At 39.6% G+C, this 27525-nt stretch overlaps 1 protein-coding gene across 4 annotated transcripts in view; it reads right to left on the bottom strand.

Annotated features, from left to right (window-relative positions):
• The window catches only part of idh1 (isocitrate dehydrogenase (NADP(+)) 1), a 31533-nt gene extending 10140 nt beyond the window's left edge, over window positions 1–21393 (bottom strand). Inside the window, exons 1-7 of one of the 4 annotated variants that reach the window (XM_069934462.1) lie at window positions 21103–21393; window positions 18496–18634; window positions 12692–12983; window positions 7926–8028; window positions 6339–6516; window positions 5909–6060; window positions 5485–5625 (exon numbers count right to left, since the gene is read on the bottom strand). In XM_069934462.1, coding sequence (XP_069790563.1) covers window positions 5485–5625; window positions 5909–6060; window positions 6339–6516; window positions 7926–8028; window positions 12692–12983; window positions 18496–18620 — 991 coding nt within the window. In that variant the 5' untranslated portion in view covers window positions 18621–18634; window positions 21103–21393. The other 3 variants (XM_069934463.1, XM_069934465.1, XM_069934466.1) reach the window with 3 other exon arrangements.
• Between the last annotated feature and the right edge of the window lie 6132 nt (window positions 21394–27525).

Below are 27525 nucleotides of genomic sequence, written 5' to 3'. Positions count from 1 at the left end.
TGGACAGCTCCAACAAAGGTGATTCACACACATATGCTCATGGCTTCCAGTTCTGGTAAATTCTATGATCCCAGATGCATATCTGAAGGAGAAATGTTGAAGGTGGATAGACCTCATATTGAAGAAAAAAATAAGGCTGGACAAGTGGATGAGATGTCAGTGGATGGGAACCTTGAGACGAGCGACTATAATTCTGACGCTCATGGAAAAACACTGGTTAAAGTGAGGTGGGTTGGGGAAAGAGGCTAAATTTGATGGATAGGATTTCTCAAATTGATTGACAGAGGTTGTTTGCAGGTGGAGGACAATTTGGCAAGTAGAAGACATAAAATGCAAGATGGGAAAAGTTCAGGGCAAGTTTGGTAAGATTTGGAAACTTTGGTTGATAAGGTATATTGAAGGTCTGGGAGAAAAAAGGAGGGATGTCAAGTTTAGGCAGCTGAAATCAAGTCCCCTAATGTGCAAGGGAAGTAGGTGTACATTTAAGTTAGGAAGGAATAGAGGCACAAGATATTCTTGGCAAGCAAGATAAAGGAGGATCCAAAAAGACTGAGTAAGTGTGTAGCTGGAATGATAGGGAGTTCCCTTACTATCAATGTGGTAATCTATATGTGAAACCAATAAAATGGGAGACAAATTAATATTCATCTTCTGTATTTACCTTGAAGGACATAAAGCCAATGAGTTCAAGGAAAGAAACAATAATAGGAAGCAAAACAACACTTCGAAGGAGGTGTTGTTGAAGGCTGTGAATGTCATTAAATTACCAGGGCTTGACCATGTGTATTTGAATGTTATGGCAAGTTAGGGAGAAGATTAGAGGCCCTAGCAGAGATTTTTTGTTAACAAATTAGCCACAGGTCAGGTATCAGAAGAATGGAGCTTAAATTTATGTTGTGTCTTTGTTTAAAAAGGGCAGCAAAGAAAAGTCAAAGCCAATGAGCTTTATCATTAGTGGAAAAGTTATTGGAGAGGATTCTGGATTTTTTTGCATCAGGAAAGACGAGGACTGATTAGGAATAATCAAAACGATTTGTGCCTCACAAATCATATCAGAAAATTGAAAAGCTTTTTTTTAAAGCAGTGACCAGATGATGGACGAGGGCAGAGGAATAGCTGTTGTCTGCGTGCACTTTAGCAAGGCCTTCAACAAGGTTCCATAGTTAAGCTGATCTGGAAGGCTAAAGCACATGGGATCCAGGAATAGCTGGCAAAATAGAGAGTTGTTTTTCAGATTGGAGGCATAGGAGCAATGGTGTGTCACAAGGATCAATGCTGGAAAAGAAAACTAACAGATATCCAATAACAGCCTCAGTGAAAAACGTTTACCAGTGTTCTTAACTTTAAAACAAGTAACAGTGGACAAGGTCATGAAACTTTGATGAAAGTGCATCCCTAAGTATCAGTATATCCATATAACCATTTACGGAGCGGAAACAGGCCATGTCGGACTTTCAAGTCCACACTGGTTCACTAGAACAACTCCACTAGCTCAAACCTCCCGCTCTCCGCCAATAACCCTCCAACCCCCTCACCTCCACATACAGATCCAACCTTCTCTTAAATGACAGAACGGACCCTGCCGCAAATATCTCATTCGGAAGATCATTCCATTCTGCCACCACTCGCTGAGTGAAAAAGCCACCTCTAATATTTCTCCTAAAGTGTTGCCCCCTTACCCTTAACTCATGGCCTCTTGTTTCAGCCTCCCCTTGCCTCAGGGGAAAGAGTCTGTTTATGTCTAGTCTATCTATTCCTTTCATAATTTTAAATACCTCTATCAAGTCCCCTCTCAGTCATCTACGTTCCAATGAATAAAGTCCCAGTCTCCTTAATCTCTCCCTGTAATCAGGATGTCTCCATTAACAGGAGTCCTCTGTTAGTCATTACATTTAATAAGGTAATGGTTAGTAGGTTTGCAGATGATAATAAAATTGGTGGTAAAATGGACTTAACTGTTGTTTGCCATCTATTTAATAATTAGGACAAGAATGTAGTTGAGATGGGTTAGTAAGTTTGAGGAAGAAAAATTTATGGTAAGGTTGTCAGTGAAGGTCATCTAAGATTTCAGATTTATGATGCATGACATCACATACAATGGAAATTCTTAACACTGCAGTGCAAAAAAAACTGACTCAATGTACACGTGTAAATAAATAAAGAAATTTAAATTGACTGTTCAATACAGAGATAGAAAAAAAAAATCAATAAAGTGCATAAGTGAGAGTTCTTAAACAAGTCCTAATTGAGTTTGTTGTTGACGAGCCTGATGGTGGAGGGGCCGCTGCTATTCCTGAACCTGGTGGTGCAAGTTCTGTGGCACCTCTATCTCTTTCCTGATGGTAGAAGCAAGATTATCTAAGATTACAACATCCAATGATAAAGTGGGAAAAGGAAAAAGAAATGGAATTTAACTGTGAAGTGATGCATTTTTTTGGGAAGTTAAACCAGCGCAGGACATATACATAGAAGAGCCCCTCGGGAGAGTTGTTAAACAGAGAGACTGAGGGATGCAAGTACAGTTTCCTGAAAGTGAGAACACAGGTAGACAAGGTGTTGAAGGTCTATGAGCATGTTTGCCTTCATTTGTTGAAACATTGAGTGCAAGAGTTGCAACTCATGTTCCAGCTGTAAAAAAAAAAGTTGGTTTGGCCACACTTGGGGTACTTTATGCAGTTCTGGTCACCATGCTACAATGAAAGGTGATTAAGCTAACAACAATGCAGAAAAAATTCACAATAATGTTGCCTGGATTAGAGAGGCTGGGTCTGTTTTCCTGGAGCAAGGAGGTCAAGTGGTGACAATCGAGGAATATGAGAGCCATAGATAAAGTATATAATTAATCTCATTTTCCATGGTAGGGTGTGTAAAATTAGAGGGCAGAAGTATGAGGGAGATTTTAAAAGGGATCAGAGGGGTAATTCTTTCACACAGAGTAGTTGTTATCTAGAAATAGTTGGCAGAGATGATGTTGTCAGGAACAGCAACAACATTTTTGGGCAGCATAGCTATTAGTGTAACACCTTTACAGTGCCAACAATTGGAACTAGGCTTTGAATCCCACGCTGTCTGTAAGGAATTTGTATGTTCTCCCCATGTCTGCGTGTGTTTTCCCCATGGGCTCCAGTTTCTTGCACCATTTGAAATTTACCGTGGGTGTAGGTTAATTGGGTGGCTTGGGCTCATGGGCCGAAATGGCCTGTTACTATGCTACATGTCCAAATTTAAAAAATTTTAAAGGCATCTGGACAGGTACATGCATGAGCAAGACATTGAGTGATCAAGTGGGATGAGTGTGATGGTCAGAATAGACACTGTGGGTTGAAGGGCATGTTTCATTCTTTGCTGTGTAATTGACTCAATGATGTCCTTGCATTATAGATTAGTAAAGTACACCCAATTGGCTATTAACTTGAATGTAGGTCTCAATGTTATGCCATTTTCTAAAGTGAAACCAAAACTGAAGATATCTGAACATTTTCATTTGAGAATGTGGACCACAAAATGGTCAGCATTCCAGATCCGTGCCTCATCAGAAATGGAAAATTGAGAAAACCTGGATGTTTAAAGTTGCAGAGGAGACAGTTCAGGAGACACAATTGCTTTTGTGCCACTGAAGAGGAAAAGCGACATGGGCAAATAGACAAATTTAATTATGGTAGCACTTGAACATCGGGGTTGAAATTACAGCAGTTGCATAAATTCTGAAATAAAATGCTGGAAATTTGTAGCAGGAGGCACTGTTGCAGATCTATGATCTTGCTTCAGAACTGGCCAGGTTATGACGTGAGCACGTTTCCAAAGACTTGCTTCTGAACTTGGGAGTATTCTGTCTGCCACGCAAGTGTGCCAACAAGTTTAACCTCGCTGTCCTTTGAGAATCGTGAAACTGAATTAATTTTTCAGGCCAGCTCCAAGAAATGAAGCTGCTCAAGAGGCTGCTACGTTTTTATTCATCAGTCCCCTGAATATACTTTGCTTTCAGAAAAGAGACCAACCAACCCAATCTGGGATAGGTTTGCAAATAACTCCTGTTCCACACACACTATTTAATTATTCATGCCCACACAGCAACAGTTGCACAACACATGCTGCTGCCTTGATGGACTTGAAAACAGGATACCATTCCTGTGGTGTAACCCAGTTATTATCTACACTACTACTAAACAATGTAAAAACTTTGCAAATCCTTGAGACTCCCAAACTTAAAAGAGAGCCAATAACAACCTCAGTGAAAAATTTTTACAAGTGTTCTTAACTCTAAAGCAGGTCACAGGGGACAAGGTAAAGAAACTGGATGAAAGTGCATCCCTAAATAGCAGTATACCCAAAATCTACTTAAATATCTTGTATAGAATAATTTAGAATGATATCAATAAATATTACAGTGCCCTCCATAATGTTTGGGACAAACACTTTTTTTTTCCATTTATTTGATCCTGTGCCCCAGTTTTAAATCTGTAATCAAACAATTCACATGTGATGAAAATGCACATTCTAGATTTTACTCAAGGTTATGTATTTACATTTTGGCTTGACCATGAAGAAATCACAGCACTTTTTAAACACAGTTCCCTAATTTCAGGGGACCACAATATTTGAGACATAGCAATGGGATGTATATTAGTCATGTTTAGTTCTTTGCTGCATATCCCTTGCTTGCAATGACTACTTGTAATTCATAGACATCACCAGGTACTGAGTATCTTCTCTGCTGATGCTGTACCAGGCTTCTTCTGCAGCCATTTTAAGCTCCAACTTCTTCTGTCATCAGCAATAGAGATCTTCTTTATCCTACCATTCCCTTTGCAATTACTGAGCTCTTTCTTCTTAATGATGTTCCAACCTGTTAATTTTGGTAATCCTAAGATTTGGGCGATGTTTCTTCGTGTTTTCTTTAACTTTTATTTGCACATCTCTGGTCCTCATGTTGAAAAATGGCAACTACAGACTCCAAAGGTAATCAAAAGCTGAGAAGCCTAGCTCTCTTATACCTGTAGCAATGAAGCAATTAAACATACCCGAGTACTCACAAACACCTGTGAAGCCAAATGTCCCAAACATTACGCTCCCTATAAATGGGGAAACTATGCATAAAACATGCTATAATTTCTGCATGGTCAAAGCAAAATGTAAACAAATAACTTTGAATAAAATCTGGAATGTGCACTTTCATCACATGTGAATTGTTGGATTACAAATTTAAAACTGTGGAGCACAAGGACAAATAAAGGAAAAATAAAGTCTTTATCCCAAGCGTTAAGGAGGGCACTATAGATCTCTTCCGTCTTGAGAAATATTTTATCAAAACTAAAATGCATGCAGAATTAATATTACAAGTTTTTGTATCGGTCTTGAATAGTACAATCTGAAATATTTTTCAATAATATATATTTTGTCTATCATACAACACATTATCTGTATATCAGATAGCACAATAACACTGTTGTAATTAATCTAAGTAATAAAAGAAAATCAGTTTACCAATTGGATTTGTTGATGTTTCCTTGCCTTGCTGATGCATACGGTAATGACGTGTTACTGTGCCATGGGCAGCTTCAGCTTCTACTGTCTTACCATCAGGACATATTAATACACTTGTCATCATTCCCAATGAGCCATATCCTGCACACAAGTGAAATATCATTTTCTGAACAAAACAAATTAAATCCGTGCTTCCATACATGAAATTATAGTCTGGGGTAGAGAAAATAAAAGTTCTACGCTTCTGCTCAGTGTGTCATCAAAGTAAATGCAATATTTTTTTCAATACTTGAATTCAAGAAAGAAAAGTTTAGCATTTTAATGCAGTTATGTCTCTTCAAACTAAACTATAAATCGAGGAATATTTCATCTTAAATAGCTACTTCCTACACAGACAAATACATTGTTGCTTTGGCAAAATTACCTTGTGCAATAGAGTCAGATTGCACATCACCATCATAATTCTTACAGGCCCAAATGAAACCACCTTCTGACTTTAGGGCTTGAGCTACCATGTCATCAATTAGTCTGTGCTCATACCAGATTCCTTTGGCCTCAAAATGTGCTTTGTATTGGCTGTAACAGAAAGCAATTCTTGGTTAGAGAAAAATATTTTCATCATTCTTAAACCAAGACATGCCATTAGGCATCTTATCTCAACCCCCATTCCGGAAAGTCATGCTTTGCGAACATTTAAAATTACACTGCCCATCTCTTTTGAATACTCAGTTATCAACTTCTGCCACCATATTTTTCTCCTTCAAATTGTATTGTTTCTGGCAGTAAAGTAAAACAAGGGGATAAGGGAGGTCCCAAAAAACATTTTTGAAATGTTTATGTAAAGAGACAGTTACTTTTCATAGATTTCTTGGAATATGTCCTTGAATCTTCCATCGTATCGCTTCAGTATAGTATTCTTTGTGCTCATGTATAATGGCCAACCTTTAGCAAGAGCTTGTTGAAAGGAGCTATGAGCAAAGTTCCTAATAGAGCAGTCAGTGTTGTACATTCCTAGAGCAACGCCTCCACCATCTGTAATAGAAAGGTTAGTGATTTCATTTTAAACAAAGCCTTAATTAATTTACAAGAAGTTGAACTACATTTATGCTAATATCTTTCAATTGCTTTTAAAATAAACAAACTATTTCCTAGGTTCGTCTTTTCTATAATAATAAACTTAATTTTCTTTCAGAATCAAGTCTCAGTTTGTATGGAACTTTTTTTTTTTAAAACCATTTTAAATAAATTCTAACCTACCCTAAAAAGGAATGCAACTATAACTTCCTGTCCAACAGACCACAATTAGGTAATAATAGGCAACAATATCTCAATGATCAAACTCAGCACTGGCACACCTCAAGACTGCGTACTCCATTTACTGTGATCTCTCTCCATACCCTACTATGTATCTATGCCTTAAATACAGTTAATAAGGCAGGTTCTACTGTTTCACTGGGCATCATCTATCTTAAATTTACTCTTGATGAATCTTGAGTCGATGTCCCAATCTCACCTTCCATTTTCAAATTTGCTGACAACACCACAGTAGTGGACTGGGTATCAAATACAGGAAAGAGATTGAAAGTCTTGTGGCATGGTGCCAAAATACCAACCCCTTTCTCAACATCAATAAGGTGAATGAGTTGATAAGTGACTTCCGGAGACAGGGCAAAGTCCACACCCCTGTCCACATTAATGATGCTGAAGTTAAAAGAGAAGATAGTTTCAATTTCTTCAGAATGAATATCCCCAGTGACCAGAGCTTGAATAAGCCATTGATGTGGCATTCAAGGAAGTGCACCAATGCCTCTACTTTCTTTGAAGACAAACAAAGTTTGTCATGTCTCCTCCAACTCAACAACTTCTGCAGGTGTACCATCAAAAGATACTTACTGGATGCATCACTGTGTGGTATGGAAGAAACTACAGAAAGTACTGAATGCAGCTCAGAAAAAAAACTCCCATCCCCTTTATGGACTATATCCCCCCCCTGCCCTGAAAAGGCAACTAACATATTGAAAGACCCACCACACCCCAGACAGACTCTCTTTTTCCACCTCCCATCAGGTAGAAGGCTTAAGAGTGAAAATGCCCACCAACAGGCTTAAAGCAAGTTTCTTCCCTGCAGCCATCAGGTTTGTCAATGAGCCCTGTAACAGTGCTCTCATGCTGCCCTTTCTTGGTGCTAATTGATCTTTCTTTTTCTTTGTAATCCAATACTCTGTAAATTGTGCTTATGTATAACCTGTTGGTCTATTCACAAAAGAACCCTTCTCTCTGTACAAGAGATTTTGTGACAATCTCTCATATTCACTTTGAGGTCGAAGTTATTGGCTGTTTCCAGCAATTAATATAAAGGGAAAGAGTACAGGATATGAAGATATACAGTTGTGGAAATGTACAGACTTTGAAGCATATATTTTACATCAGGTAAACCTTACCTCTGAAGTTATGAACAACATAGGTAACAGGTTCACCATGATCAGGTGTATATTTGATTTCAACAGTACCAGGACCAGGAACAACGAAGTCTGTAGCTCTGTACTGTGGACAAAAAATACAGTCAAATTCTTAATTGTGCAAGTTTGGAATTTCACAGACTAGTGGGTATCATTTTAGTACTCCAAAACGCACTGTTTCCTCCCCATTAATGCTGCCTGACCTGCGAGTTTCTCAAAATATTCTGGTTTTGTTGCACTTTTATTTTAAAGTTGTTATTAGAGCAAAAGTTGAGTTAACCAAGATCTCATACTCCTTTAATCAGGACCAGGTAAGGCTCAAAGGAGATGGCCAACAGAATAGATACGTGAATGTGAACTGGGGCCCTGTGAGTGTCAGAGGGCATCGGAATTGATGCCCCATCATGAAGGAAAGCGAACCTGCCACAGTTGCAGCTGGTAATCAAGAAGACAAATGGAATGTTAGCCTTCATTGCTGGAGGTTTTCTGGAACTGTACAATGTACTGGTCAGGCTGTACTGCATACAGTTCTGGTCTCCTTACTTGAGAAAGGATATATTGGCTTTGGAGGTGGTAAAGAGATTCACCAGGTGATTTCAGAAATTAGGGGGTTAGATGGCGAGGAGAGATTGAGTATCTTGGGACTATACTCAATAGAGTTTAGGATATGGAGGGTACTTGGAGAAAGAAAATAATGAAATTAATAGAAACAGAGGGGTCATTTCTACTGGAAGGTGAGATGATGACATCGACTCAAGATTCAGCAAGAGTACATTTTAGATGAGACTTTTTTCTAAAAGTGAATCAAGAATCCATTGCCCAATGAAAAAGTAGAAGCTGCCTCATTAACTGTACATAGTAGGGGAATTGTTTTGTATTCTTATGAGTAGTTAAGAACAGAAATCCTGTTGAGAAGACAAGGAGCAGGACAACTGGAGCACTCGTGAATGAACAAGAGAATGTAACAACTGTTATCTGGTGGGTCAGATGCTGAACTGTCAAGATTTACAAAGGATTAGACAGCAGATTATCAAAGCTTTACAATTTATTACTTTTGAAGCATAAAGATTAGTTTAAATACAAACATTAGCATAAACATCCCACTAAAATTGGGTTTCTGATCCAGGGTGTAATTTATCATCTGCGTTATCACCAGTTTTCTTGAGACAAGATAACACAATTCTCACCAATTTTACCATTGAGAAATTTATATTCAGGTAAAGGTTCCATTATTGTCACATAATACTACAGGTACACAATCCTTTATCCGAACCCTTGAGAGACAGTGTTCCGAATTTCAGATTCTTCTGGATTTTGGAAAGCCAGATTTAAGCCCACCAGAATTGTGCTGCTGTATCCACCCCCACCCCCTTCCAGTCGCGCTACCAGTCTCTTCCCCCGCCCCCTCACCCACCCGACTCATACTGCCGTCTCTCTCCCCACTTGCCAGATTTTGGAGCTTTCCAGATTTTAGATGTCCGGATAAAGGATTGTGTACCTGTACATTAAGAATGTAACATACATGAAATTCTTTAACTTTTGTCTATCGTAAGGCAGACAGAGAGTTGCCATTTTGTCCAACGCCCCAATAAAACAGAATATCATTGTTATCTATGAAATAAGAAAATACAGGGGCTAGCTTAATATGGTCTGACCTTTGAGTGAAATTGGGTGCAGAACAACTTTTTAAGCAAACTGAGTTGAAAAATAAAATCACTTTACTTGTATACTACACAGTTCAGCCTAAATTCACCTGTGATCATGAGATCACTGGCCATCTTTCAGTTGAATGGCTTTATCAATGATCTTTTAACTCCTCTTTATGACTGCAAATTCTGAAAGGTGATAGAATTTTCATTACAAAGTAAATTCAATTTTCACTGTTCTGCACTTCACACAAGTACCATTAGGCATATTTATGAATTACCTTTTAGAGTCATAGAGAGCGAGAAAAGACCCTTCTAGTTAAAATTCCAACTATGACAATCTTATTTGATCTGCAATCTCTTGGCATATTGGCTCCTCAAATTCCTATTAGGCCTTTTCACACTGCCGTATAAAATGGGGATTCACAGGAAATTTTCTGTGTGAAAATGTCACCCTCTCCCGATAGTGTGAAAAGGCAAATGGCCAAAAAGGGGAAGAGTCGTGATGTCAGCACCTGCGCGCTGCATCACAGAGGCAATAAAATTAAAGATTCATACACCTGACAACAGCGGGGGGGGGGGGGGGGGGGGGGGATTTCGGAGTCGCTTCAGGATGTTGCAATGGCGGCTCAATGCAGGATCAATGGCTGTCCTCGTTACCATTAGGAAATTAATTTAAACTTAAACTAAATAAAATATTATCCAGTATTTGCAAAATCTACCATATTAAAGACATGAAAAATGATGCATGTAACTTTATACAAAAATTAAATCCATCGCCAACTTCTTAACCTTCAGCTTGATTACAAAATACAAAGAACAACTTTGCAGAACAGTTGACACATGGTGTCATATAGATAGGAGGAGTAGGATCGCATGATAATTGACCTAATGTTGCAATATTATTGCTGAGTCATTCAGCCATCTTGCAACAGTATTTTTTGCAACAATTCTGTTTTAATGCAACTTGCTTACTCTTTCTCCCAAAAGGAACAAATGACAGATAAAGATACATCACCAGGCGATTTTGCCCTTTAACCTTAAAAAAAAAATTAAAACATCATTACCTCTACAACAAAATTTCAATTCCCATTATATTAAAAAAAACACTAAAGAATTAAAACCCATTCTACACCATTAAAAATTAAAACAAGAAGAAAAATGTTTGCGCTATAAGTCACCTCCCCCTCCCAGGTTACAGCCGTTTCTATTACAGAAAATCACTACCCAAAAATTTGAGATGCGAAATAAAATTTGCTCAGGGAATTTGTGAAACCAAACCAAACATTTTTCTACAGGCTGGGCCATTGTGGCATCCACTTATCAGATAAGGGAAATCTCAACTTAAGACGAGTAGGAGAAGAGTGTAGAAAATCTTGTATTGAGGTCACAAGAACTATTTAAACATGCATTTGTTTTAAAAACACAAAAAAATAATTGTTTTTTTCTAGCACTTGGGCATTTCTGCTGTTTGACCCTGTAGTGCATGTTTCAGACTAACCTAATTGCCAATTTGAATGGTGAGCAAAAAAAGTACAACGAGGCTCAACATTTACAGTGTGTATGTTCTTGAAAAATAAATCTGATGATCATGTAAAAAAAAAATAAAAGGTTTGACAGAAAGCAACAACTGGAACAATCTATTGGTGATTGTCCTGCAAGATATTAAAGTGAATCCATATCATGTACAAAAAAAAAATCGCAATGTCTGTGCACACGTAAAATAAAGATCTGTCTGTACTTTAAATTGATTTTCTACTGAAACCAAAGTTCCAGCTTTTATGCAAGTCATAATGTTCCCAAAAACTGATTGAGAAAAAAATCTCTATATATAGTTTCCAAATAACAGATTTTTTGTGGTCATGAATACACTCCCTTCTCCAAGTAATTAAGGTGGTTCAAATTGGACAAGCGAGAAGAGGAAGATGAAAGGACAAATAGTTTGTCTCTTTAAATAGATGGTTTCACATTGGATCAAAAGTTAAGTAATTCTGTCAATTGAAAATGGTAATCTTTTTTCATATGGTGAAAATTGTCCCAGAGTGCACAGCTTTAAGGTGAGAGGTAGGAGGTCTAGAGTACACATGTCAAACTCAGGCCTGCGGGCCAAATTTGGCCCGTGATATAATTATATTTGGCCCGCAAGATCATATCAAATATGTATTAGAGCTGGCCCGCTGGCCGCCGCCCCAGTATAGCGCATGCACAGCTAATACTACAAATCCCAGAATGCTTTGCAAATGCGTTGGTGCCGGCCCGTCAGCCCGCTAATCGCCCCCACCTCCTCTCTTTACTTTCATTAACATCTGCGACCTGTCGCCTAACTCACATGTAATAAACCCCTTACAAAAAATGGCCAAACGAAAGACAGAAAACAGGACCTTTCAAGACAGGTGGGAGGCAGACTATATATGTTCATCATTTTAAAAGACAAATCTGTTTGTCATTGAAGCAAGTTATTTTTTTTGACTTGTTGGCTTGTGAAAAAAAAATACATTTAAAAGCTTAAAGGCTATAGAGAAATATTATTTATTGAATATTTTATTTCTCATTTGTTAATGCTTCTTCTGGAAAGAGTTTAACCAAAACTATTATTAAACATTTATTTTAATAAGAAAAAGTTTAACATTACATATGTTGAAAGAAGAGAAAACATGCAGATGTTGTTGAAAATTTTCAATAAATTATTTAGTTTGGCCCACGACTTAGTCCAAGTTTTTAATTTGAGTTTGACACCTCTGGTCTAGAGGATACCTGATGGTGATTATTCCTTGCAGAGCGTGACTATGGCCTGGATTATGCTACCTGAAGCAGTGGTGTAGGCACTAATCTGCAATTAGACAAGATCTTGAATAATCAAAGCACAGAAAGTCACACACCTGACACAAGTAAAGTGTAGTGTAGAGTGCACAATGAGCAGCATGGACATGGTGGGCCAAAAGTCTGCTTCTGTGCTGTAAAACTATGACGATATAATGATTCAAACACACTAAGAGCAACCCAATTAACTGAAGATTAAAAAAAAACTTTTTGTATGTTACTTTTAGGATTCACAAATAAATTATTCAGTACAGATTGAAAAAAATAACAAATTTGGCTTACTTGGTCACCGTATGCATGACGTCCAATAATGATTGGCTTGATCCAACCAGGTACAAGTCTAGGAATGTTCTTACAGATAATTGCTTCTCGAAACACTGTGCCTCCAAGGATGTTGCGGATGGTCCCATTGGGTGATTTCCACATTTTCTTTAGCTTGAATTCCTTCACTCTGCTCTCATCAGGTGTAATGGTGGCACATTTTATTCCTACATTATATTTTTTAATAGCTGCAGCAGCATCAATAGTCACCTGATCATTAGTAGCATCACGGTGCTCAATTCCCAGGTCAAAACTTAAATGGAAAAATAATCCATAGATCAGTCTGAAACTTAAAACTGTTTTCTAAACTTTTCTCTTCAAACTAAAAGCACAAGATATTAATGCTTCAATGAGCTATGCATAGGACAGTTAAATGCTGGAACATTTACAAGTAACTTGCAGGATGAGAGTATTACTGCCAAGACCAGTAATTTTTTCCCCTTCCAAAGAAACCTCCACTGCCATTTCAGAAAACCATCATATTTTTAGAGCTAAACAAGTAAATCTGTAGATGCAATACAGTGCAAGAGACTAAATTCTTATGGATTAATCACAGGCTAGACTAAACAAGGATGGCATATTTCTTTCAGTGGAAGGATACAAATGAAACAGATGATACTTATGATAAACTTGTAATTTTATATCCTCAACCACTAATACTTGTTTTATTCCATTTAGCTTGGATAAGTTGTTGGTTCTGTTTTTTCTTTAAAAATTAATCCTAAAAAAAAAAAAAAAAAAATTAATCCTAAAGTTTAATTTTTTTTTACAAGAGAAATCTGAAAGGAAGAATTTATCACTTTCTGTTCATTTTTTTTAATAGAGAATGTTGCCAAAAAAAAATTGTAGTTATTGTCAGAAATAAAACTTCTCACACATGAGTCTCTTTAAAACTGATGGCACGACAAGCTTTATTTACAAGTCTGCAGAGTTGGACTCAACTGGTTTCTCACCAGTTAAGCCCCGATACATACAGTGCATTGATTTTTATACCCTTATTGTTTGCCCTTCCCCTTCTTATTAATACTGTTTTAATTGGTTAGTATTGCAAAAGCATTCTAAGTATAACTGCATTTTTAATTATCACGTTCGTTACGTACGCTGTGAACTCTACATACACTAAATTCTGTTTCTCACCCTTCTTATCAATCTTTTGTCTCCTGCATGTCTCTCACTATGACCATGAAAAGATAGGTTTAAAAAAACATATTCAGCAGAACCTTTTGTCCTTGGCTGCTAGTAAACTCCCTGTCCGTTCTGGCTTCCCTGTTTATGATTAATCATCACATTTTAACTTAAGTCATTTTAACCTAAATTCTCTATATAACAGTTATAGAGCCACAGAGCATGGAAAAAGGCCCTTTGGTCCAATGTGCCCACACCGCCCAAAATGTACCACCCACACTACATTTTAGTGAACATGAACTTTGGCAAGCATTTTAACAAAATCACACAAGGCAGATGGATCAGAAAACAAAGATTAAGGAGTGAAAATAAAAGATATTACAGATGATAGAAATTTAAAATGGAATATGTTGTAAATAATCAACAGGTTAGGATACATCTGTGATTGGTGGGAAGAAAAACAGCTAATGATTCAAGTTGAATCACTTGGAAGGAGACAAAAGACATTTGTTAATCTGCAGTGAGAATGGGGAGCAGTGATATCTGATATGGTAAAACCATGGTGACCATTGTGAGAAGCTGGTTAAATGGTCAATGAACAAATGGGTGTAGTTAAAGAGCAAGGACATTAGAGAGTTGTAAAATGCAGAGCAAGACACTTTAGGTTGGGCATATCCTCAGTTCCCAGAGATGGTGAAAATGGATAAATCAAACAAGCTGAGCCAATATCAAAGGTGGCCAATAGATTCAGGCTGAGAAATCATAGAAACATAGAAAACCTATAGCACAATACAGGCCCTTTGACCTACAAAGTTGTGCCAAACATGTCCCTACCTAGAAATTACTAGGCCCATCCATAGCCCTCTATTTTTCTCAGCTCCATTTACCTATCCAAAAGTGTCTTAAAAGACCCGATTGTATCTGCCTCTACCACTGTCGCTGGCAGCCCATTCCACACACCCATCACTCTGCATAAAAAACGTATACCCTGACATGTCCTCTTGTGGCAACTATTTCAGCCCTGGGAAAACCCCTCTGACTATCCACATGATCAATACCTCTCATTATTTTAAACATCTCTATTAAGTCATCTCTCATCCTCCATCACTCCAAGAAAAGGCTGAGTTCACTCAACCATTTTTTTTTAGGCATGCTTCCTAAACCAGGTAACATCCTTGTACATCGCTTCTGCATCCTTCTGATAGTAAGGTGACCAGAACAGTGCAGAGTACTCCAAGTGGGGTCTGACCAGGGTCCTATGTATCTGCAATTCTCAGCTCCTTAATTCAGTTCCACGATTCATGAAGGCCAATACATCATCTGCCTTCTTAACCAGAGATCAACCTGTGCAGCTGCTTTGAGCATCCTATGGACTTGAACCCCAAGATCCCTCTGATCCTCCACACTGCCAATAGACTTACAATTAACACTATATTGTCATCATATTTGACCTACAAAATGAACCACTTCACACTTATCTGAGTTGAACTCCATCTGCTACTTCTCAGCCCAGTTTTGCATTCTATCAATGTCCCACTGTAACCTCTAACAGCCCTCCACACTATCCACAACAGGCCAACCTTTGTGTCATCAGCAAACTTATTAACCCATCCCTCCACTTCCTCATCCAGGTCATTTATAAAAATCATGTAGAGTAAGGAACCCCACTGGTCACTGACCTCCATGCAGAATATGACCTATCTATAATTACTCTTTGCCTTCTGTGGGCAAGCCAGTTCTGGATCCACAAAGCAATGTCCACTTGGATCCCATGCCTCATACTTTCTCAATAAGCCTTGCATGGGGTACCTAACAAATGGCTTGCTGAAATCTATATACACTGCATCTACTGCTCTTCCTTTATCAATGTGTTTAGTCACATCCTCTAAAAATTCAATCAGGTTCGTAAGGTATGACCTGCCCTTGACAAAGCCATGTTGATTATTCCTATTATATCTCTCCAAATGTTCATAAATCCTGCCTCTCAGGATCTTCTTCATCAACTTACCAACCACTAAAGTAAGAGTCACTGGTCTACAATGTCTTGGCCTATTTCTACTCCCATTCTTGAATAAAGGAACAACATCCGCAACCTTTGGTACCTCCCAGTCCCCAATGATTATTCAAAGATCATCGCCAGAAGTTCAGCAATCTCTTCCCTCGCCTCCCACAGTACCCTGGGGTACATTTCATCCAGCCCTGGCCACTTTTCTAACTTGATGCTTTTTAAAACTTCCAGCACATTCACTCTCTTAATATAGTATCTATATTCTCAAGCTTTTCAGTTTGCTGCAAGTCTTCACTACATTCACCAAGATCCTCTTCCATAGTGAATACTGTATTAAAGTATTCATTAAAGTACCTCTGCTGTTTTCTCCGGTTCCATACACACTTTCCCAGTAACATTTGAAAGGTCCTATTCTTTCACATCTTATCCTCTTCCTCTTCACATACTTGTCAAATTACCTGAAGTTGCAGAATTCAACATGAAGTCCAGAAGGCTGCAAAGTGCCTATATAGAAGATGAGGTGCTGTTCCTCAAGCTTAGGTTGAGCCTCAAGGAATAACATCTCATCTTTTGTCTTTGCACTTTGCAGCCTTCTGGACTTGATGTTAAATTCTACAACATCAGGTAACTTCATTTCATTGTTTCAGTTGTCACCTCTGAAATGAGAAATTAACCCACTGGTGAGTTTGGAGTCACTGTTCATTCCTGTCAAGACTAGCTTTTTAAAAAAAAACCACAAATCTAAATTATTTAAATTTCCCAAGTGGTTTGGTAGGAATTGAATTTGTGTCTCAGGATACAAATTGTTCATAAATTTGGCCAGATACTAATGTGCCATAAATTTATATGATTTTATATTTTTGTGAAACTTTTTCAAGGCAAGCTATTGCCTCGGAGGAAAACTACATTTTTGTTCTAGTTGCCAGTTAATAATTTGCCACATCAACCAGTTTAATTGACATCATACTGCACCGACCCATGTTTTATCTTTGTACAGTTAAATAACAAGGATACTACAGACACAACCATCATATTTAGCATTACAACATAGCCAAATTAGAAAATGGATGAAGGTAGCCACAGCCTTCTTTGAACAGCTCTCCTGCATCTCATTTGTTCATGTGCTACATAAGCCCCTTTCACACTTGCGTCCCACTAAATTGGCTGTTCAATGTACCAAGATAGAATGGGGGTTCGGTTTTTCACACTCGACCACTCCTAACTGGGATACTAAACACTTTCACACTTGCAAGGAGCCATCCCTGGGGTTAGGACAGTTCTACCAGTGATATCATGACGCATCGAGCGATGGTGGACCTGCCCTAAATCCCGATCAATTTAGTATGATCTTATATTTGAAAAAAATTAATCATGCCTAGTTATAATATAATTCAGCTTTATGTACAGCACAGTATGAGCCCTTCAGCCTGTTGTTGTGCCGACCTATATAAACCTTTATAAGGGACTGAAAAAGTGCTAGCAATAAATAGCAATAGCAATTTTTAAACAGGGTGGGAAAGTTGGTAGCGCTATATGCACAATTTATATAGCATGGGAAAGTTATAGCGCTCAATTTATACAGCATGGGAGAGTTGGCAGCACTATCCCATACAATTTATAAATCCATGGGAAAAAGCAATGGCAGACCTGCCCTCCCAGAATGCCGTGCAGCAGAGAAATGGCTGTATGCACAGAGCATTCATGGAGGGGTTTCTCTGCCGCACGGCATTCTGGGAAGTCAGGTCTGCCATTGCTTTTTCCCCAAAGTCATTATAAATTGTCCAACTTTCCCATGTTGGTTAAAAATTGTCCTCTATTGCTATTTCCTCACTCTCTCTCTCTCCCCCCACTCCCACCCCGCCCCACCACTGCGACTTTCCCACAGCAAAGTTTATACCTTCATTTAAATCTTTTCTTCCTTCACATTCCTGAACTCACATAAAAGCTTTGGGTCATTTCAATCCCACAATGCAATTGGCTTCTTCACACTTGCATAACTGCAATGCCAGCATCTGCAAATGCCGGGGATTGCACTAGAAATCAAGGTCGGCGTGAGATGATGTCACCTGATGCCGGTGTTCACACTAGACACTTTAAAGGCCAATTGCTGGTTAATTCCTAGGATCTCTTGCAAGTGTGAATGGGGCTATAGAGATATCAGTGAAAAACTGAAATGAGCCTCATCTGTAAAGTCCCAAAAGTAATAGCTCCTGAAAATACATCAGGTTTGGCGTGCTTATGAAAGTTTGACAATTATATTTTGTTGTATGTGTGTGTGTTTATACACACATACATATACACACACAAACACACATGAATAAAGTAAGTATTTAATAAAATTTTAAATACTGTTCATTTTATTTTTTAATATCATTGTAAAATACAAAAGGAAAATAAACTGTTTATTTCAGTAAGTCAGTGAAAAAACTGCCAAATCAATCATAATATCCTAGTTCCAACAAGTCAGTGAATCAGGCAGCAATTAGAATTCACAACTTTGTGAGAAAGCCAAGAAAAAAAGTGATAGTGAATATTTTTATTGTTTCAAAATATAGATATTCATAATTATTTTAAATAAAATTGATTTCCTTTGGTTGAACCATTCAAAACAAGATATTTGTTAAATTACAACCTGTGTATATCAATCTCCAAATAGGGAAAAAGGAGCTTCTCTTTAATCAGTTCCCAAATAACTCTGGTCATCTCATCTCCTTTCATTTCCACCACAGAACCAACTTGGATCTTTTTGGTTGACATTGTTTGTTAGGTTCCTGTAGAGAAATATAAAATAGTCATTAATGATAAAATGAACTTATTGACAAATTGTAATACAGGTTGGGTACCCTGTATTCGAAGTTTTGAATACTAAAAAGATCCAAAAACCAGACTTTTTTTAAGCACCGACATAACATCATAAGTTGAAAAAAATCTGCCACCTGACTTGCCCGTGTGGGGCCGACATTCTATTGGCATTGGTTTGATTACAATAACAGTAAAAAAAAATGAAATTTTTGCCCTGGCTGGGAAGATACCAAAAAGAGTTAGGTCCAAGTCTTCAGCATCAGTTGCAGCCAAAGTCGTCGATGGTGACTCCATTCTCAACATTGGGTGCCGTGCCCTTCGCATTGAAGTCACCTCGGGCAGGAACAGGAATTGTTAGGCGGTGGTTAGAAGGTGTCAGGGACTGACGGCAAAAATCAATTTTTTTGGGAACAAATTAAATATTATTTCAGCTTATGCACATGAGCTGATACAAGTATTCTGCTGATGCTATTATGTGGTTTTTGGCTTTTTTCAGTTATGTTCCAAAAGCAAAAAAAAAGAACAACGTCTGGTCCCAAGCATTTCAGATACAGGGTACTGTACTGTTCTTGTTAGTATACACCAAAAATATAATTAACAAATCAGATCTCACATTTCCACAGCACAACTTAATCATTCTGGAACTAAGGGACATAGCTTCGAAACACAGGGATGGTGTCTTCTGACAAAAAATCTGAACTTTGAACTTTTTAGATCTGGGGCAGATAATGAGGAACTGCTTTTCCCAGAGAGTACTAAATCTGTGAAATTCTCTGCCCAAGGGAACAGGAGAGGGCACCTCATTAAATAAATATGAAACAGTTCAATAGATTTTTTCATCAGGAAATTAAGGGTTACGGGCAAAGGCAGGTAGGAAGAGCGGAGACCATGGCAAAATCAGCTGTGAGCTTTTGAATGATGGAGCAGGTTCGACAGCTCTTATTTCTCATGCTCTAATGTTACAAAAAGTTTAAATGGGTAGTTTTTCAGCATGAGTGTAACAAGCTAACCTGATTTCCACAAACTGGTTTTCCAACTTTAGAACACCTCTGTGCAGGAGACCCATGAAATTGCATTAATAATTATAATACAAAAATGCCTTAATGTCTTTTGCTTTAATCACATTGCTCCAGTTCATTTAAAGAATTTTTTTTAAGTTCATCTACATTTTTTTAATAAAACATTGGGAAAATTTTGGAAACCATTCAAGACAAATTTTCATTCAAAAAGCAATCAAGACGAAAATAAATTGTCCAAGTTATCAATTGATAATGAGAATTCTTATGGAGCAAAGTGCCATGGACTAACTCACACCTTCAAAGTTTTCCTTTTGATGCCAAGTGACAATGAAACAATAAAAATTAAAAAGTATTTAAAAAAACAATAAAATCCAAGGATGAATCAAGTTACCAGAAAAGGAGCCACAAACACAACTCGTCTTTCATCTCTGAAAAAAACTCTATATAAAGGGATTCAGTCCCCGCCTTTTATAAGGTCAAGAGACAAAGCTCAAGTAAGCACACCAAAATGCTGGAGGAACTCAGCTGGTCTTTTCAGTATCTGAAGGAGACAAAGATTTATTGTCAATGTTTCAGGCCTGAGCCCTTCTTCCAAGAAAAATCAGAAGCAGGATATATCAGAAAGTCTCAGAATTCAAACAATGGGGGAGGAATTAAAGGTGTGAATTGAATATGATAAGGGACTACTGAAAATTTATCATGTCTGTGTGAAAGGAAACAGAGGAAGGAGAAACAACAGGGAAAGAGGTTGGGGGGCAAAACTGGGAGATCACTTTGTTGAGCACCTGAGCTCTGTCCGCCACAATAACATGAATCTCTCAGTGGGTACCCATTTCAATTCCCCATCCCATTCCCAAGTCTGTCCATGGTCTCATTCACTGCCAGTGTGAGACCACCTGTAAATTGGAGGAACACCACCTCAACTTCCAACTGGGCACCATCTAACCAGATATCAACTTCTGTCTTTCTTTAACCCCCCCCACAACCCTCTTGCTTCCCCTGTCATCTCTCCTTTTTCTCTTTCTCCTTTTGCCCAGATATGATACATTTTCATGTAGTCCCTTATCATATTCAATTCACACCTTTTGTTGGTCTGGATTCCTCCCCCATTGTTTGAATTCTGGGGCTTTCTGATATATCCTGCTTCTGATTTTTTCCCTTAGGGTTCAGGCCCTAAACATTGGCAATATATCTTTGCTTTAGATGCAATGTTCCTGCAGCATTTTGGTGTGTTTGCTACAATCACAGCGTCCGGCGTCTGCAACCTACTCAAGAGTTCAAGGTCCGGGAAAAGAGGGTGGACACACGGCGGGGAACGATCTCACCCGGTTCCTCTGAAGAGACGTTGGCGATCTGCCGTCAATGCTCAAAGAAGTCCATTCACACAGGTCGGCTGCACCCGGGCGAAAAGTCCTCACCTGACGATCCGGAGCGTCCGCTCTCTGCTCGCCCTGCCAACCGCTTCCGATCCGCACTGACACGGTCCGCCCGCAGCCGCGATCATGGGAACGAGGTTCTCCGGTCCTCACGTGAGGAGCGCCGGCCAATCAACGGAGCGTGGGGCCACTCGCCCCAATGGAAGCTCACCACCTCGGGTCGTTCTCGCGTCGCGGGAGTGCGCAGGCGGCTGCCTCGCGGTTGCCGCCCCTTCCCTCCTCTGCTGTGCCGTGCCCTTCCTGTCCGCCTTCCTGGGACTCTGAGGAGGGCTGCGTTTCTGTGCAGAGTTGAGTTTGCTGATGGCTTCGTGTTTGTGCATGCAAATGCTGGTCAGAAAAGGAGGCTGGAAAATTCGCTCATTTTGAAAAAGGAGGGTCGCAAAGCGCTGGCCATGGTCCTGCTGTAAAGATCTCCAGCCTCCAGCAGTATTTCTGGCATTAGGAGGAAATGCAGATTGAATGTTATTGTCACGACTAACAAGATTCTGCGAAAATCCCATATTTAAGTACAACGAGCAATACAAAAGAAAACAAAAGGGGCAGGATGGTGTTAAAAGTAGTTAAAACAGCGCAAGGGGGTGAATCTGAAGGTTTCTGAGGTCAAGAAATCATGTAAATCACGAATCACACAGATACCTCGAGGGTCTTTAACATGTCTTGCATATAATATATCTGTGTTTCCCAGAGTTTTCAATGCTTTTTCAAAAATCTGATTGAGAAAGTGTGTAATGCCTGGTAATGGTTAGTAGTTAAACTAGAAAAACTGCATTCAAAGTCTCTGCACTCTGAGCGTTATCGACCATACATTCTCATCGTTTGTACATTGTTTCTTGTTCTCCCTTTTTGCACCATTGTCATTACTCCCACTCCTTTATTTGACCGGCTTTCTCAGCCCTTCAATGCCCAGTGATGGAAGGGCTCGAGAACGTGGTCTTTCCCCACAGTGATCTCGTGTTGGCAGTGCCAAGTTTCAGATCATCCCTTCTCATGTACTCCAGCAGCCTGGAATGTGCAAGTCAGTAGCATTTCCTCACTAACATTTCCGTGTGCTGGAAGACTAAAAGCGACTTTCACCGAGTTTATGGTCTTCCAGTATTCCTGGATGTCTATCTCTGTGTGTTTCCTCGGTAACAGCCTGTAAATCACTGAGTCCTCTGTCACCTTTCTTGCTGCTGGGGATGGACTGAGACAAGGACCCTTAGATCCTCTAGACACTCTGGGCAACTGTCTTCACTCCACAGCAGTCAGCTTGGGGACTGTGTGGTTGATGATGTTCCTATTGTACAGGAAGGATCTGGTCAGGAGGGCGCCTCTCACTGCCAGGCAGACCAAGTCTTGTGCTGGTTCATGAGCACTAGTGATGAATATTTCAACAGATTAGCAAAGATATGTAACCAACATTTAGGGGCACGCCTTCTGTCAAGGTATGAGCAAAAAGCAGGCAGGTGCCTGAATAAAATGCTGAGAAATGAGCACAGAGTTTAAAAAAGATGTGTATTTTTTCCAGAGTGGAAGTAGATAAGGGATTTGTAAACAGACACATGAATATGCAGGGTATAGAACATATCACCTGAAAGCAGCAGAATTGTAGTTTAACATAACCATCAGGTTCTATGCAGACTGTAATTGCAGTCTCCGCCCTCCAGTTGTGATGATCATAAATTAAATTCTTAATACTTGCCATATTTTCCAAAAATCTTGAAGACTTCATATCTTAAACTCTTGTTGAAGAAAGCCTTCGCATCAAAAATATTCATAATTAACACTTAGAAATGACTGGTAAAGACAAAACTATTTTCTGGAACTCAAGATTAAAGATTCAATTTATTGTCATGTTATTAAGGCAAGGCAATATTACACAAAATGTGTTTTCACCTGCCATCGGCAGAAATTGCCTGAAGCGCATCTTACAGAGAAAAAGAAGCAAAGGGGAGTTCTTCTTTTGAAATATTCAGTTTTTAAACAAGATTACCAAGAAAAAATGCAACAGCAAGTTTTCTAGACTAATAGGACAGTGAGAAAATTAAAAGAATAAAAGCTAAACATTTATACTACTTTGATTCCAAGACACAAAATGAAAATTATTTGTGGGGGGGATATTGTCAAAGTGCAGCAGACAGGCAGTCGAGCTGTGATATAATTAGCTGGAATATAAAAGTGAAGAGGTCTACTGTAGTTCTCCTATACTCCCAAAGTTCACTTCATTCAGTCTGATTTCTTTTGCTTGTAAACAACAGGGAACCCTGAGTGGGAGGACCCGGGGAGGGGGGGGGGGGGAATAAACAAGTTGGTTAGTCGACACACCAGATTTGCCAGATATGTTATCAAATGCACGAACAGTAGAGGGACGCCTCTGCTGCTGAGAAACAATGGGAATAGAGGGGTTGCGCCTCAATCCTAATACTCAGTTATAGATTATGCCGGCTGGCAAACGTACTGTACCTGATAACTTTATTACTTGATTCTGTGCACGTTGGCAAGGAGGGAATGATAAACCTCACTGTAGACTTGGTGGCATCCAAATATTAGTGAAGCAGACGGAAAGAAAAAAAAAGAGCAAAGAACTGCTTTACACCAATAACACAATGTCAGTAAAGGGACACCATGCCAGCAGGGACATACCTCTTACTAGGAGGCCATTTTTCATGTTTATAATTAGTAATTTTTCTTAATTATTCTCAGATTTCATTGAATTATCTTGAGTGTATTGCTTTAAATATTGCTTGTTTTAGTTTTAGTTGATGGATTGAGGCTAACGCAACCACCAACAAAACTGCTTTGACTGTTAGTTAAGATTTTGTTTCACTGATTTGACTATGGATTACTTGAGGGATTGAGTTCAGATAATGGTCTTCACTTTGTAGCAAGATAAATGAAAAATTATATTAACCCCAGGCAGCAGGAATAGTGGAATGTGCACGTTGGCAAGGAGGGAATGATAAACCTCACTTGCAAAATTGCCTGAGGAAATAGGGCTAAAATTGGCTAAAAAGTTTAAAATGCGGATGGCACTGCAGGCTAAATTGGGGCTATCTTCTGCAGAGATGGTCTGTGGAGAGCCAATGCAGGCACCTTGGGGAGCAAAGCCCGCACTGCGAATAGGAGTGGATTTATTATCATTAGGCAATGACATGAGCAAATATTTGAATGATCTAACTAAAATGTTTTGAATGGTGCATTCACAGGTACATCAAGCCCAACAAAAGGAAGGTGATCCAACAGATTGAAGTGGTGAATATCCTAATGTCGAAACTGAAAATTACATCCTCATAAATAATTGGGATTGGAAGACATTGAGAACTTGCTGGAAAGGGCCTTTGCATGTCCTATTAATAAAACTGAATGCAGTAGAACTTGATGGATGCTGATTGCACTGAACAGACAAGGATAAAGCCCCACCGAAAACCTAAAGACTTTTATTATAATGGACTGAGAATGAAAAAAAAGGGTGCATCTAATACGTAAAGAACTTTTATTATAACAGACTAAGAAAAAAAAAGCCCCACCTACAAAATGAGAACTTTATTGTTATGCCTTTTTGTCACCTTGATATTTGAAATGAATGCTGGAGTTGTGACTGAAAAGAAGAATTTTTGGTGACAACAAAATACCTTTTTAAATGTGTCTTACTTATATGTTAATAAGATGAATATTGAGTCCATTCCCATATTCTAACCAACTCAATGGGAGGTATCCTCTCAAGACCCAGCCCTTACCTCATACAGGAAGTGATAGAATGGAATTTTAAAAATGAACAGATCACAAACAAGTGAAAGTAAAGATATAAACATGTGGAGGATAGCAGAGTGTAATTGACATCTTTTATTAAATGGAACCTACAGTTATATAACCATACTAAAGCTGGGAAAAGGTTAATGTAAACTTTTACTGTATACATTGAGACTTATTTTATTTTTGTCATCAGGCATAGCCATGGCTGACTGTTAATTGGATGGGGTCATGCTAATTGGGATATGTGGTTCCCTCTATACATTATGTACAGAAGCTATATCAATACCCTGATTGGCCAGATGTAATTGGGTTCAGGTCAAAGAGAGGTATCTCTAAGGTGGAGCAAGTCTTTAAAATTCTGTTCCCCTTTTACGGAACAGAAAAGGCATCCAAAGAGCTGATTTGCTACCTCAGCATTGGAGCTATTGGCTAATGTCATGGCTAAGGGACTCCACGTAGCTGGGGAGGCAGTTTCTCAACTGTCAGCAGAGATGGTTGCCATCCGTACTGTGATGATCCAGAACCGAATGGACCTTGACTTTATTCTGGCTGGCCATGGGGAGACCTGTAGAATTATAGGTCAAGACTGCTGTACATATAGCCCTGACAACATCACTAAATTAGTGAGCCACATGCAAAAAGAAATACAAGACTATGAGAAATTGATGGGAAATGCCTGAGTATTACACATTGTGGCAGAGCTGGACAGGCAGAAACGCCACCCCAAGCAGCCGGCACAGAATGGTGCAGGCTCCCCTTCTATGCCAGAAGCCGGCATTTGCAGACCAGCGTGGGTTGATGGAGCGTCGTGCTTCCCTGCTGGCATGTTGCCAGAGACAATGACTACAGTGCTCAAACTTCACAACCCTTTATGAGGCACACTGACATCACTCCCCTTTATGAAGTGTACTGTGAGAGATAATGGAATATGGGAAGTTAATCAATTGTTAAATAGGAATGAATTAGTATGGGGTGAAGGGATAATAGAATAAGGGAAGTCAAGTGCTAAATAGGAATGAATTGTGATGGGTTGAATAAGGGTGGGGTAAGAATGGAGTGTGAGGAAGGGTTAAGCAAGTATAATAGAATAGGGGTCTTATAGCAAGTAGATAGATTTAGCAAGTCCTGGGGGTTGAGATTTATGAATAAGAACAAAGACATGACACTTCCTGGTAAACAAGTATACACACAGAAAGGCGCACAAATTGCACGTAGGCAGAATTACCTAATGCCAAACCAATCCAGGAGGCAGAAGAATGTTAAGGGGGGGAGGTACCTCTGTACTGAAATAGAATGTATAAAAAGTTGGGCAAGCCCCAGTACGTGTGTGTATTCCCAGGGTAAGGGGAAGCACCCAATTTTCTTCTTTGGCTTGGCTTCGCGGACGAAGATTTATGGAGGGGTATGTCCACGTCTGCTGCAGGCTCGTTGGTGGCTGACAAGTCCGATGCGGGACAGGCAGACATGGTTGCAGCGGTTGCAAGGGAAAATTGGTTGGTTGGGGTTGGGTGTTGGGTTTTTCCTCCTTTGTCTTTTGTCAGTGAGGTGGGCTCTGCGGTCTTCTTCAAAGGAGGTTGCTACCCACCGAACTGTGAGGCGCCAAGGTGCACGGTTGGAGGCGATTGGAGGCGATATCAGCCCACTGGCGGTGGTCAATGTGGCAGGCACCAAGAGATTTCTTTAAGCAGTCCTTGTACCTCTTCTTTGGTGCACCTCTGTCTCGGTGGCCAGTGGAGAGCTCTCCATAGAACACGATCTTGGGAAGGCGATGGTCCTCCATTCTGGGGATGTGACCCACCCAGCACAGTTGGGTCTTCAGCAGCATGGATTCGATGCTTGCGGACTCTGCCAGCTCGAGTACTTCGATGTTGGTGATGAAGTCGCTCCAATGAATTTTGAGGATGGAGCGGAGACAACGCTGGTGGAAGCGTTCTAGGAGCCGTAGGTGATGCCGGTAGAGGACCCATGATTCGTGGGTATGACAACGGCTCTGTACACGCTGATCTTTATGTGTTTCTTCAGGTGGTTGTTTTTTCAGACTCTTTTGTGTAGTCTTCCAAAGGCGCTATTTGCCTTGGCGAGTCTGTTGTCTATCTCTTTGTTGATCCTTGCATCAAATGAAATGGTGCAGCCGAGCATGAGCTTTTCATGCTCTGCTGGGACCAAGGAAAGCTGCCTCAGGACCTTCGTGATGCCATCATCATCACCCTGTACAAAAATAAAGGCGATAAATCAGACTGCTCAAACTACAGGGGATTCACACTGCTCTCCATTGCAGGCAAAATCTTCGCTAGGATTCTCCTTAATAGACTAATACCTAGCGTCGCCGAAAATGTCCTCCCAGAATCACAGTGTGGCTTTCACGTAAACAGAGGAACTACTGACATGGTCTTTGCCCTTAGACAGCTCCAAGAAAAGGGCAGAGAACAAAACAAAAGACTCTACATCACCTTTGTTGACCTCACCAAAGCCTTTGACACCGTGAGCAGGAAAGGGCTCTGGCAAATACTAGAGCGCCTCGGATGCCCCCCCCCCCCAAGTTCCTCAACATGGTTATCCAATTGCACGAAAACCAACAAGGTCGGGTCAGATACAGCAATGAGCTCTCCAAACCCTTCTCGATTTACAACGGCATGAAGCAAGGCTGCGTCCTCGCACCAACCCTCTTTACTA

The sequence above is a fragment of the Narcine bancroftii genome, chromosome 4 (genome assembly GCF_036971445.1).
Source record: "Narcine bancroftii isolate sNarBan1 chromosome 4, sNarBan1.hap1, whole genome shotgun sequence".
Lineage (NCBI taxonomy): Eukaryota > Metazoa > Chordata > Chondrichthyes > Torpediniformes > Narcinidae > Narcine > Narcine bancroftii.
Note: the sequence above shows the minus strand (reverse complement) of the source record. Positions and strands in the feature narration are given on the sequence as shown.